This window comes from Lichenostomus cassidix, chromosome 1Aa, assembly GCF_008360975.1.
Source record: "Lichenostomus cassidix isolate B80296 chromosome 1Aa, HeHo_3.0, whole genome shotgun sequence".
Classification (NCBI taxonomy): Eukaryota; Metazoa; Chordata; class Aves; order Passeriformes; family Meliphagidae; genus Lichenostomus; species Lichenostomus cassidix.
This window is the reverse complement of record NC_139480.1, coordinates 43326518-43341102: the sequence shown is the minus strand read 5'-3', so window position 1 is coordinate 43341102 and position 14585 is coordinate 43326518. Positions and strand designations below refer to the sequence as shown.

General features: G+C 39.9%; 1 protein-coding gene across 1 annotated transcript; it reads left to right on the top strand.

Moving 5' to 3' along the window:
* Positions 1–13679, top strand: NDUFA12 (NADH:ubiquinone oxidoreductase subunit A12). The gene is made up of 4 exons (XM_085046713.1): positions 1–160; positions 4147–4229; positions 5211–5298; positions 13408–13679. The coding sequence occupies exons 1-4, from the start codon at positions 72–74 to the stop codon at positions 13586–13588; spliced, it is 441 nt and encodes a 146-aa protein (XP_084902839.1). The 5' UTR covers positions 1–71; the 3' UTR covers positions 13589–13679.
* Positions 13680–14585: the final 906 nt, after the last annotated feature.

The window sequence follows — 14585 nt, the reverse complement described above, 5'->3', positions numbered from 1 at the left end:
CTGTGCTGCCGGTTCCGCTTCCGGGGCTCGCTGTCACCGAGCCGGGCGGGAGGCGGGCCGGCGGCCCCGGGATGGCGGAGTACGTGCAGGTGCTGAAGCGGGCGCTGAAACACATCGGCGGCCACGGCGGGGCCCGCGGTGCCTTCCTGCAGCTGCTCAGGTAAGGCGGCGCCCGGCGCGGGCTGCGAAACCTTCCCGCTGCGCCATCCGGCCCGCGGGGTCACCTTGGCGGGGCGGCCGGGCGGGAGCGGCGCTGCCCCGCAATGCGGGCTCCGGCGGGCCGGGCTGAGGGGGCTGCAGGGCTGAGGGGGCTGCGGGGCTGGGGAGGATGTGGGGCTGAGGAGGCTGCGGGGCTGAGGAGGCGCCGCTCCCGCAGTGCCGGGCCGGGCAGGCCGCGGGAGGAGCCCCAGTGCTCTCCGCCGAGGGCGGTGTGTCCCGGCGGGCAGCGGGCGCTGTGCTCGGAGCGCTGCCCAGGCAGGCCCGCGGCTGGTTGCTGTGCTGAGGCACCTCGGAGGTTCCTGCGCGCTGAGCTGGCGGTGTTGCCCGGCGGGTTTTCCTCGTGTGCAGCCTCGCTCCGCAGTCCTGTTGGCACAACCGTGTCTCTGCTGTCGCTGTGCCCAGTGTGTTCTGTGTCCACCATCGTGCTCTTTGCTCTGGGTCACCTCAGGCTGGCAGTGGCTTTCTTGAACTGTACCATTCTGAAAATCGTGCATCTGCTGAAATCCTGTGGTGCAAACCAAGAGGATTACTTCATCTGCCTTACTGGCTCAATTTCTAATTCACTTCAATCTGCAGGTCACATCTGTCTCTTTGGCAATGGGCTGTCACCACTAGCCTGTGCTCAGCTCTGGATGCCCTCCAGCCCCAGTGGTGTTTGTGCAAAATTAGTTGTAGCCTTTGTTTCCATTCATATCTGACTACTTTCTTCCCCAACGACAGATCTTGCACTTGTCCACACTAAACTCTCTCCTGTTTTTTTTCCCCACTCACATCTCATCTCTTTCTTGTGACGAGTATTTTGAATTGTGATATAGCATGCTTGAAGCTGCTCCCAAAGAGGAGCTGAAGGTTTATTCAGGCACTCTTTTTTCATGCAGATCCTTGATGAAATGTAGGGTGGAAGTCTAAACGGCATGTGATCCAAATTCAGCAGTGTCAGTAAGCTGTGTTATATTTGTAGTTGGTCCTGGAAAAGTATTAGGACATATCCAGTGAATGTTTTAGGCCTGACCACATGCTAAATAAAATGCCTTTTTTAAATCCCTTTTGGGAAGTCAGGAATATGGGATAGGGGTGATTTGCAAATATAAAATTCCCTGCTCTATATTAAGGCTTTCTTATGTTAGAACAAGCAAGCTTTCTGAGCCTTCTTGAAGGCTCTTTTTTTTGCCACACACACATCATATTGTCTGCTATTTCTTGTGGTTTAAATAGATCTGTTTTGAAGAGTTAAACACGACATTTTACAGAGTTGCTGATCAGGCCTCATCAATATTTTCATACAGTGGCTTTAGTACCTGTTTTGTTCACTGAAGAAAGCTCAGTTCATCCTAGGATCAGCTTGTCTTTTTTTCCCCGTGTGTCATTTCATTGGCAGCTCCTTATTGCCTTGTGACATCCAGATGTCTTTCTTGCAGTTAGGCACACAGTGCTTCAATCTTGCTAGTATCCAGGTGCATCACCTTGTGCTATGACCTTCATACCATTGAATTTCATTCTAGTGGCATCACTCTAGCCTTGAAGAGAGTAAAAAACTTCATGTACAGTAATGTGACCTTCCTCAATATGGTAATATCATAATCTGTCAGACCCCTATGCTTTCTGGGAGTGGGTTTTCTGTTTTGTTTTTGTTTTGGTCAGGATCCCTGTAAAATGTTAAGTAAGGCTACTAACAACATTCTTTGTGAAACCTCACTAGGAACCTCCAAACAGCTCTGTATTCTTTCAGTTGAGCATATTGTCTTCTTTCTGTCAGTGAATGCATTGCTCCCCTTACAATTATTACACATTTAAAATTATTTCCTCCTTTGATTTGTGACACAATATTGTATTTGATATTTTTTGAAGTTAGCTTGACTTTTAGGAGGTTTCATCTCTGTATTCTTTCTAGCTGTGGTGACAGGCAGCTTCTGGCTTCTCTGTCTCCAGTGTAGAAAGCAGCTCAGATAGACCTTCCTCATGCACAGCTTCGTAAAGGGAAATTTCAAGTTGTTAAGCAATAAGACAATACATGGTTTCCCTGGATAGTACTTTACTGCTATTATAATTACTATTTTCTATTACCTTCTCCCCCCTCCCTTGGTTGTTTTCTCCACTTTGTTTATCTTCTCAGGCTGTAGCTTCTACTCTGACAGTTCTCAAGAAGAAATGGAGCTGGGGAAATGAAAGTGTAGAAGAGTTTGAGTATTAGGTTTCATCAGAGTGCCTCTTCCTAAGCACAGCTTAACAAATGTCTCCTCAGGGATCTTTTGTGAGTCAAAGATTGCAGGCTGTGTTGACACCTTTCTACCACACAGAAAAAGAGGGCAAGCAAGACTGGAGGCAGTGTTGTCCTTTTTTTCCTTCAGAAGACTGAAGTTATGTGTGCCAGGTAGGAAATCACATCTGATTCTCATAACCACACCAACCACAAACATAGCTGCTGCCTCCTGCTCACCTTTCAAGCCATTAAATCATCCATCCCAGCTCAAGGAATAGGCTTGGTGCTTAGAGTAGTCAAGGTGTTCTTTCTTGCAACAGTTGATTTTAAGAAGTAATTACTGGTAACTAGAAAAAATAATTTACCCAAATCAGGAGACTCTTTCTCTGAATTTCCCTGCTTTCTCTATGTTTTCCACTGAGTCAGCTGCAATAGGTTTATGTGCTGTAGAGTGAAATTATTAAGAGCCTTTGTGGCTGGAAACATTCTCCTTACTGAAAACTGGGTGAAATTGTCTGGAAAATGTTCTCTGGAAGCCATAAATACCTCTTAGTGTCTGATATCAGTATTCAGGGCATGAAGTCAGGACAAGGGCATAAGAACACTTAGAAGAAGGGGAGGGGGGAAAAGGAATGGAGAGCAGCAGTGTAATGGCTCTGTTTTTTCTGAAGCTGGGAACTTGGGCTTGTATAGCTGAGCCAGAGATCTTTGAGTGTTCCTCTTGAGAGGAGAGATGTGTAGAGAATCTCTCTGCCTGCCACCACAGAGGTTTAAAATGGGTATGTGATGGAATGATTGTCACTTTCACGCACCCTGGGAAAAAAGACAACAAAAAATCTTTATCTGAGTATATTTCTTCTCTCACATGGGATTGAGTTGAGAGTATGTATAATACTACAAAAAGACTAAAACCTTCGAGAGGAAACTTTTGCTTATCTAATTCTGCCTGGGATGAATGTCAGTAAAAAGAAAAACAAAGTTGCAGATCTAAAGGGAGAAAATCTTCAGTTAATTTTAAGGTTTTATCCGTAGAATGTAAATCATAGGCTTAATTTAATTGTTGATCTCTACAATAATGTTAAAATATGTTCTGTATAAAGAGTTGAAACTGGTATATACCTTATCTGGGTCAATATAAGTCTCACGGGAGGTCCAGGGTGAATGCTTGCATCTTTCACAATGATACAAAAGCTAGACAGTAACAATTATCATTTAGGGTTTAGCATGTATTTCCTTGGCAATATGACTTTTCCTGGCTTGGAGGTTACAGCCCACATAGACATGTGAGGTCTCTTGTGCTGTTTCAATGCTGACCACTTCCCATGGTATTTCAGGCTGAAATAGTAGCTACTAATAGTTGAGAAGGATGGTAACATTTTCTACTAAGTAGATTAACATGTGACTCTGGGACTCCCACTGTGTTTTAGGTTTTGTGGCTGTTAAATTGTTACATTGTAGAGTTGCTTTATCTTCCACTACAATGAGCTTTTAAATAAGTAAGAGTCCCCTGAAGCCTTTTTGTATGGCCTTTATCATCCTGTCAGTGGTGTACACATTAGTTGCAAGAAATGGTGTTTATGTTTTGCAATCCTTAAGCTTGAATAGCTTTTTAAAAAAAAATATCTTTGCATACATGTGCACAGATTTTTACTAACCCCTAAGAAACCTCTGTCACAATTTCATTCTGACAGGATGCCAATTGAAACTGTTGTTTTGATAATTCACAGGGTCAATGATTTGAAGACTGGTAATCTGATAGGAGTTGACAAATATGGAAACAAATACTATGAAGACAAAAGAAATTTCTTCGGTACGTGTGCTAATGGGAACACCTCCCAGTGGACTGTGCAGCTTTTGTATAGCTTGTGTGGTTTCTGTAGTGAAAAACAACTTGTTGCCTTACTGACTTCCCTGCACTTGGCCTCTGTGAGTCTTAGACAAGGGGCTCATAGAAATGCTTTGACAGCTTTTGTTTCTCTATTGCATCCCTCAATTCATTTGCAAACACAGTCAATCTGAAACAATAAATATGGATAAATATAAGCCAGTCAGATGGTCTCCATGAAGGGAAAGCGATTGAGAATTGAATTTGATCTTGATCTAAAGGCTGGTAGCTTAACAGGTGAGGGAAGAAAGAGAACTACCTTTAAAACTGCCTCACAGCTGTACTCACTTATATGATCACTTCAGGGCAAAGAGCACAGGTTAGCTTAAACTTACTATTGCCTTAAGTAATGGAATTTTAGATAAAGTTTAAAGTTGTTAAAAAGCCAGCACCTAAAGCAGCACAGGTGACAGATAAGCAATTGACACACTGGTTGGGCCAAGCTCAGTGCTGACTGCAGGTTAACTTGTAGGGTAACCAGGGAAAGCACTTGCTGGTTAACACTGCTTGGTAGTTTTGTATAGCTGAAATCTGTATATAGACTAGTTTACTCTTAGGTTATCAGTGGCAATGTCCTTTCAGAAAAGACTCCTCATAACGGAGAAAAAAAATCCCTAAACCTGTTTCTCTAGCTGAAAATTTTATAAGTCCCTATTTCCCATTACTTATACAATAGCCAATATTTGCTTCCTTTGAGAGCATTAGATTCAGTCATCTAAAACTACAATAACAGTGGAAATACAGAAGATTTGGAAAAATAAAAGCTGTGCTGGCTTTAAAATAAGTGCCCATTGTGGTAGATGCTATCAGTCAAAATGTTTTTCTTTGGTTTTTCTGAAATCTCTCCTTTGTATGAAAATCATTTATTTTTTTGAGCTAATACGATATTTCTGTTTGTTTACTTAGGTCGACACAGATGGGTCGTATATACTGAGGAAATGAATGGCAAAAATACCTTTTGGGAAGTTGATGGAAGCATGGTGCCCCCTGAATGGTAAATCATTTAGCTTAATAATGTGGACAGATATCAGTTTTGTAATTGCTTTGTATTTCACTAAAATCTTCTAAACAGAAGATTTAAAAAAAAAGTTTTCATGGACGCAGCTGTCTTGAATATGACCAGAAGATTTCAGACTGGTCACTTCTAATGTTGAACTGCATTCATAATGTTTATTGCTCACTGTCCTGGCAGAGGCACTCACTGCTTTTTGGAATGAGAAAATCATTTTACCAGCCGAGTTGAGCAGGTCAAAATGGTGTTGTAATTTTATTACTTGTGATTCCCTGCTAATGGTTTGGCAAAGCCTTGGGCCATTGAAAGTAAAAAATTTGTTATTTCCATCCTAAGCAAGAAGCTAAGGAACATATGGCAATGGTGGAACAACATTCCTTAACCCACAGCCACTAACAGCATAATTGTTTCAATTTTTATCTATTGCTGTGGTAGTAAACATTAAAGTGCGAGGATGCTCCATATGTTGACTGCTACTTGACCATAATTTTTATTAAGGTCAAGTTTTATTTTCTGTTCATAGATTTCAGTAATAATTCTGTACAGCCTTGAGTTCCAGAAGGTCTCTGGCCACACAGCTGTTGACACTTTTTTTGTTTTCCCGGAAAACTCACACCAGGTAAAGTAACAGTGTATGCTAGTAAAGAAAATCTCTGTGCAGTTCTTGAGGAACAGCAAGAGCACTTCAGCCACAAAGCAGCAAAAGGTGATATGAAGAAAGAAGTGCTTGATTAGACTGAGCAAACACTGGTTTTTATTACTCCTGTGACAAATGTTCTGTGTCAAGGCTGGGATTGATTGTAAAAACTCTTAAATTGTGGCTCTCACTGGAACGTTTGAGAAATGTGTGGGTAGACTCTCTAGGTAGTCAATTTTGTTTCAAGCTCTCCCAGCCTTATGTTATGTTGGATGTGGTTAAAGCTTTTTTCTGTCTTATTTGGTGAGAACTGAATGACATTGTTTTTTGAAAGAGACATTAGAATCTCCAACACCAGGATGCTCATGCCTTGCTATCTGCATAATAACTGTTGTTTGTTTCTAGTTTTTATCCTTTCACTATTAGACTGTGCTGGTTGTAAAGATTTTCCTTGTTTTGAGGCACAGGTTTTGTTTTGTTTTATTTTGTTTTTTCCATTGCTTGTGTTTGTGTGATATTTGTCACCTCTCTTCAAACCTCAGTAAAGGGTTTCTTCCTGAGAAACAATGTGATGTTTCAAGGGTTAAGTAGCTTGTTTGGTTCACAGAAATTAATGAGGTAGAAAAACTTGTTTTCCTATCAATGTGGAAAAAAGTCCCTGAAAAGAAGCAATAAAGATTTCATTATTTTCAAGAGTGGTGAGTGCAGTGGAGCACAAAAGAGTAAACAGTCTTGGGATCTAAGGTATTTTTATCAGGAAACTTAGTTGTCCAGTACCATTCAGGTGGATTTGGATTTTTGGGGTTTTTTTCCTTGCTGATAAATTTGTATGTCCCATAATAATGTGTATTTATTCTTATATAGGAATCCTAACTTTGTGACACATCTAAATCACTGATGTGTATTTCCATATGGCTTAGAGACATCTTCTAAAATAGAAGTATTTTGACTGGGAATAAATGCTTGTCTTTTTGGACTTCTAAAAAAATTTTATCTGGTGCTATACTGCTTTAAATTTTTAACATGACATAGAGTTCTTCATTGAGACTGATAATACTTTGCACAAGCTGCTGTCAGTCTAACACTAGGGTTGTGGAATTGCACAGGTAATGAGTAGTTATTTTGGACCCAGAAATTTGTTGGAAATAAATGAAACTGTGTGAAATTACTTATATTAGCAAAGAGAGTAATTAATCCATACTATAATAATATGATACACGCTTGTCATCCTTGGGTCAACTGGGAAGTATTTAAAGTGCCTCTGTTAGAGGTAGGTGTGATCTGAATGCTTCTTCTAAACACTGATGGTTTTGCTCTGGGATTCAGTTCATTCAGCTCAGCTCAGTCAAGTTTTATGGGTATGTTTTTGGATCCTCTGTGGAAGCAGGTTTTACTACATTGTTTATGCTGGTGTTACTTTCAGAAAATGTTTTGCCATTGTCACACCTAACTTTGAACAAAATCAAGCTGTAAGACCAGGGCTAACATAGAGATTTCTGGTTTTTCTTTTTTAAATAATAAAGCTAGCGACTTTGTAATGATTTTGTAGTACTCCTCTAAAAGTTTCTACAGTATGTAGGACTACACTACAGGTTGTCTTACTGATTACAATCTTACACATGATACACTGCATCCTAAAATATAATCTTGCAGTAAGTTCTGTGCCTTCAGGATTATGAGATATGAATAGTTGTTCAAGTACAATCAAGTGAACCTCATGCATGATGAACTGGAAAAAAAGCATTTTGGTATGTTGAAAAGTTCTGAAAATGACTGGAAAAAAATGCTACCCTTTATCTTCTCTCAGATACTAGAGAAAAAGAAAAAGCAGCAAGAAAAAACATCTTTATATATAATAACATATTGTAATACCATTTTAGGAACTACTGGGTATTTTCAGTATTCTGAAATAATTGATGTAATGTTTTGTGAGAACGGATGTGCTGAAATTGTACAGTCTGAAGGAAATCAAAGTGTTGTTTTGACATATGTCTACTCTCCAGGGAATCGTGACTGTTGCTTTTTAAAAGTGTTTCCACACCAGAATATGTAGGCTTGTGGTTTATTCTGATTTAGTTGTTATTTAACCTCCTTTATACTCTGGGTTTTTTTTCTTGTCTCCAAAATGCAGATACTGGTATCTACTTTGTTGCAGACAGGTTAATTAGATAAAAAAAATTTCTTCATACTTGTCTTGGGAATGATTAACATTAATCTTCTTGTAATGCTTTACAAGATAGTTGGCACAATTTTTTTCCCTAAACAAAGTAATCTTTTGGACTTTCAGACAGTGGGAAAACCAAAATACTTGTTTTGTCTCCTAGTAGTGAGAGTATGTTGTTTGCAGGAACTCAGTGCTTCCATTTTTGAATACACTGATCTAATGTGCTCTCTGAGCATATGAACAATAGAAGTTAAATCCTTTCATACCAATGCCTGTATGGACTCTGTTTAGTGCTTTCATAGGTGTCTCCATTGCAGCATCACTAATCCTTGGTCTGTGTGTTTAAGCTATTTGTTTAGTGTATATCTGGTTTAATGTACTTTGGTTTGCATTTTGGCCAAATACTTTGAAAAAACAAATTGTCAACTGGTTTAAGTGTACACACTATTTAAAAATAAATTGCTCTTTCAATATCATCCTGTGGGAAAGGAACAACTGTAATTTGAGAATAGTTTTCCTTTTGTTAGGGACACTTTACTTTGCCAGCACTGTCCTGTGAATTTGTAGTGTCTTGTCCTCTACGTTGAGGTTTATTTCCTTATGGTGCAAATTTGACATCTTTGGAAGGAGCTCCAGGAGTGTTAATTTCATATAGTGAAATATTGCAAATTTACCTTCAGTTTAGTAGTCTGCATCTTCTTTCGTTGATCTGACAGGGGGAAAGGTAGCACCTCAGACTTAAAGTGCCAACACACTAGAAAATGTAAGGAAATGTGCAATTCTCCTGTAAAAATGCTGCTTTTCAAGTCTGCCTCCAATAAAAACAAAACAAAAAGGTTGAACAGAAAAGGAAGGGGAGGGAAATTTCCATCCTTCTACTAGCTTTGCAATAAATTTGTGGAGTTTTATAACTAGACTAAATGCTAGTTTGGTGTTTTCAGGTAAATTGGATGCCATCTCATTGCTATGGTGTAGTAGCTCGCATGAGAAATTAAAGTTATCTCTCATGTGTAAACAAATAAACATGTTTGTTGTCCCTTTTTCCTTCTCTGCCCTGTGACCTGAACCCACATCTTCATTTCTCTTGTCTCATTGCAGCATGGTTATCTTGTGGCAAAAAGTGGATGTTTACAAGTTGGCAAACATCCTGAGCTGACGCAGGCTGTGCCTGAACCTTGCAGATTCACATATGGTAGTGGCTGCTGAGTTTGTGTAGCATCAGTTCTTGTTTGACAGCTTGTACATCTTATAATTGGCTCCAGTCCCTTGTAGCTTCAGTTTGAAGTCTACTTGCTTTTAAACATTTGTTGAAACTTGGGAGAAAATTCTACGTGGTCTTGAGAGCTTTTGAAGATACTTTGAGGTGTCTTTCATCCATTTACTCAAGGAAAAATGCAAAGGCTTTGCTGGCCTCATTCTGCTTCCTAGTGACTGCTCTGATTCAGGAAGCTGCTTCAGCCTCTTCAGAGCTGCTTGCATCCTCCTGATTTTTTTGTGCTCTGTGCAAGTTGTCTGCTTCTTTATAGGTTTTAAGGCATTAATTGCTTTTGAATCTTGTTTTTCCATGCATGGATTTATAGGCAGAGTTTGTATAGAAATCTGGCCATCTGCATGATGTCAAATCTCTTTATTCACGCTGTTCAGTCGAGTGCATGAAAAGCTTTTCTTGAGCATCTGGGGGTAGATTCTGATATATCAGAGCTTCAAAGGATTCTTTGAGACAGGTGTCAAGGGAAAAGTCTTCCCAAAATAAAGTTTTCAAGATTTTAAGTGGAAAGTGGGAGCTTTTGTTTGAGAGAACAGACTCTGCAAACCAAAATGCTTTTGTAAGTCACATGTGCTTCTAAGGGAAATCTTTTGTGACCAGGTTAAGCCCTGAAACTCCTAAATGTAAGCATCATTCATAGTGGATTGGCTTTTAAGCAAACTTTTGAAATCTCTTCATGTATTTCAATACCTGTGACTGTACTGACGTGTCTTGTTGGTGAGCAATTTTATTTCTACTTCCCAGAGAGAAAATGTAATTTAGGGATTGGTTTTGATGATCTATTTCAATTTGAGCCTGGTTTCATGTTGTTATTATAGAAATCCAGAAAATCCTAAACCCAAACATACTAATTACTAAAAAAATGCTGTATTTTAAAAGATTTTATGGATTTAGTCTTAAAAGCTGCAAAACAATAGTTTAAATGACAGGTAAAACTACTCTTTCAAATAATATTGTGAAACCTTTCTGTTGTTTTAAAGAATGAATGTATGGCAAGTACACTTGTAAGGACAGAGGTGCCAGACATCACAGAAGCTTGTAATATAGTTGATTTTTATCAGAGCATTAATACAGTTCTAATGCTGTACCTGTTCTAGCTTGTCTTTCAGGGCCTTTGTAACTGTATTTCTGTCTGACAATTTTTTGTTCATCCTGGTGGTGTGCATGAATTATATGGAGCATGAGGATGGTGAGGCATGGTGACAGGTGTGTAAACAGGGATTTGTGTGCAGGATCTCTATCCACTGTCACCAGAAGCATCACTAGCTGGACGTGTGGGTTGGAAGTTCCCTGTGTCATGGTTTAGCCCCAGGCAGCCTCCAAGCTCCAGGCAGCCACTTGTTCACTCCCCCTCCAGTGGGACTGTGGAGAGGATCAGAAGGGAAAAGGCTTGGAAACTTGTGAGTTGAGATAAGGACAGTTTAGTACAGAAAGCAAAAGCTGCACACAAGCAAAGCAAAACAAGAATTCATTCACTGCTTCCCATGGGCAGGCAGGCGTTCAGCATCTCCAGGAGAGCAGGGCTCCATCACTCCTAACGGTGACTTGGGAAGACAAACATCCCCTTCTTCCTTTGGAGTCATCACTCCAAACATCCCCTTCTTCCCCCTTCTTCCCCCTACTTTATACTGAGTATGATCCCTTCTGGTATGCCATACAGGTTCTTTGGTCACTTGGGGTCACTTCTCCTGGCTGTGTCTCCTAACTTCCCCTATACCCCTAGCCTCTTCACAAAAAGCAGAAAAGGCCTTGGCTCTGTGTAAGCTCTGCTCAGCAATAACAGAAACATCTCTATATTATCAACTCTGTGCTCACCACAAATACAAAACACAACCCCACACCTGCCACTGTGAAGAAAATTAATTCTATCCCAGCCCAAAGTAGCACAGTCACATAGAGTTAAATTCAGTTTATTAATATCCCTTGCACATTGCAATAAGAGCCTTAATTTTTATTTTTAAAAAGAAAATTAACTTTACCCTGTCCAAAACCAGCCTGATGTGTTCCAGTAAGTGGTTTTGAAAAGCTGAGGCTTCTCTGGAGGGATACTCAGAAGCATTTTGAAATGTAGTCCTTGACTCAGTGTTAGCAGAATGGACTGTTCTTTTGCCCTTTCTCTCATGCCACAGACTGTGTTTCTGTGTTGGCAATGGAGAGCTGACTTGTTGTGTGTGAGTGCAGGATTCCCCCTCTGTCAGGCTGGCTTTTTTGCAGCATCTCTGCTGCCCTTGATGCAGACTGTCATAGGACACAAGATACCTGAGGTGATGTGAAGCACAGTAGTACACAGAATTCTTCTGACAGGTGTGAATCAGGCAAGAGAGTTTGCCTGAGGTGACAGCTTTATGTGGTGTGGCCAGGGCATTTCAAAGGCTGGTTTAAAACACTTGAGTTTGAGCAAGACCTGATCCTGTATTGTCAGACCACAAAGTGATTAGTAATGCTATGGGGCCACCTTTTTCCACACAGAAATCATTAGCCACTTACCTTTTTTTTTAATAAAAGCAGTGGGACATGTATACTTTAAATGATACCAGATTTCCAAAGGAGAGAGGAAGAGCAGGCTCGCCTTCACATTCACGTTGCATTGGTCACTTCATCTGAACACTTGTATAGCTTCCAAACTCCAGAGTGGATCATTTTTCCCACAGGAAGCTGTTCTTTACCTGTAAACACAGATTTTTCTTCTTAGTTTTAAATGATCTTATGCCTCTATCGGGTTTTGCATTCAAGCCGGTTTCCTGGCAGCCCTGAGTCCTGCAATGTGTGGCTTTAGTTTGGGGGTGTTGTTTGTTTTTTTTATTTCTAGGAAAAGAACTTCAGGCTGACGCTTTTTTTAGAGTGAGATTTTTGTACTGAAGTTATAGCCAAGGTTGTGATTTTTAAAAAAAAATTAAATACATATCAAGAAGCAATTTGAAAAGATTACCAACCTTCTGTAGAGCTTTTCAGGTTTAGAATATACCTGTCAGTCTATTTCTCACCATTTTTACTGTGGTTTTGTTTTGCTGTATAAATGAAGTGTGCTGAATTTGTTGCTAAAAGGCTGAAGATGCAATTTTTAGGTTTTCTAACAGAATTAGAAAAGATGACTTCATATTTTTAGGTCAGGTCTTTGCAAAAGCTGATTAGCAGAAGTCTCCTTAATTCTGCCTCAGTAAAGAAATACATCAGCTTGCAAATAATGGCATTACCTCACTTTTGTTGTAACTACACACATTATGATGTACATGTAAACTGACAGATAATTAAAATGTAATTCAGATTTGAAAGTTGCTTCAGGCACTGAGAAAAGAATGGGTTTAAATCAATTCAGTTGGTCCCTGCTGCAGTGTTTCAGTAAATTGTTAGGAAAAATGCTTTACTTGATGATTAATGTTGCTTGCACACAGAAAGATTGACATTTAGTTTATAGATAAAGGCTAATCATTGTAATCACTTGGTAATTGCACTATTACTGATTGGTATTAATCATTGTGTTGTGCAGTCAGTAAACATTTATATGCTTGTTTTAGGTGTACTTACGTCGTTAATCTGTATCCCAAGTGATAGCCTCACGTATGCTTTGCAAATGGTATCGAAATAATTGTGCAGCATTGTCTGCTGGTAATTAAAACAAATCTTCATAACCTAACAAAGAAAAAGCCCAGACAACAAAACCAAACTACATGGTTTTGTCATTTGTAGTGCCTGCTTTGTCCTGGCTGCTTGGCTGTACAAACAAGTGACAATGACCTCTGCCCAAATACTGAGTGTACAAAGGAACAGGAAATTTGAATTTAGGTGTGCTTTCAATTGCTTGGAGGCAGAACTGTTATTTATCAGTTAGGCTTGTGAAAGGAGTTAAAATCAATATCCTGTAGTCTCATTCAAAGTCACACTGGATGGATTAAAATTATTTTTCTCCCTTCTCAGAATAAATACTTAGTGGCTCTTCAGAGGAGGACCCTTGGGAGTTGGGAGATGGGCTTGGTAGACATCATGTAATGTTCCTTAATAACATTATGTCTTTTTCTTCTTAAGGCATCGCTGGCTGCATGCAATGACAGACGACCCTCCAACTACTCATCCACCAGTTGCTCGTAAATTTATCTGGGAGAACCATAAATTCAATGTGAGTGGCACTCCTGAGCAGTATGTGCCTTACTCTACTACTCGCAAGAAGATACACGAGTGGATCCCACCTAAAACAGCCAGCAAATAACAGCAAGAACAACGTGACTTGTCTCAGCTTGGGCTTTCAGTGTAAATTGTATTTTCACTGGTTTGGCTCAGAATAAAAGCCTCCTATGGCAGTTGTAGTTTAGTTTATTGAATTGGGGGCTGGGAAACAAGTGAGAAAGTTTTGGGAAGAAGACAGAATACATCACAAGTCTTAATCTCCTAGAGATAGTGTGTTTTTTTGTCATATTGTCAGTATCCTGTCTTCACATCAGCAGCTCTCAAGCTCTTTTTAGCATGGTAACCATTCCTGTGATAGTCACTCCTCACCTGTGTACCATTCAACAGAATACAAATACACATTTGAAATACAGATTTTTCATCTTTAACATTATGCTTTTACAGTTCCTGCATGGCAAATAATGCACTTTTCATGTATTTTTTTGGGAAGCCATATCTTTAATTTTTTATAAAACACAGAGTAGTAACACTAATCAGGATTATAGTTTTCATTCATAAATGTTTCTACAAATATGCATGAGCATGCAAAAAGCATTGCTGTATTCCAGTATGGGATAGTACATAATATACAACTTGTAAGGCTACATTAATGAAATGACATCTCACCTCTAAGAGAACCCAGCCCTAAGTAGAAGGTCCTCTGTCACAAAAGTCTCTTTTGCTGTGGAGGTTCATTGCAAGATGTTCTCACAGGGGTTTGAGATGGGCTGTTTGCCCTTTGGTGACAAGATTTTTAGAGGTCCTTGGAAGTTTAAGATTGCACACCTTTTTAGGAAATAGAAAAGTTAAATGTGCCAGAACCTAGTCTCAAAAATGTGAACTTGACAAGTTCACGTTTGAAAGAGAGTTGTTTGGGGCTGTTGCTTTTTTCTGTATCTTGCTAATGGTTGACTTTTTATTCCAGCCTGCTTATGTGTTGTAGCAAAGCTGCCCTCTCCACAGTGCTGATCCCTGATGATCTACTCTGGATAACTGGTAGGGGTGGGGGGTGTGCCCACCCAGCCCCTCATTCACCCCAG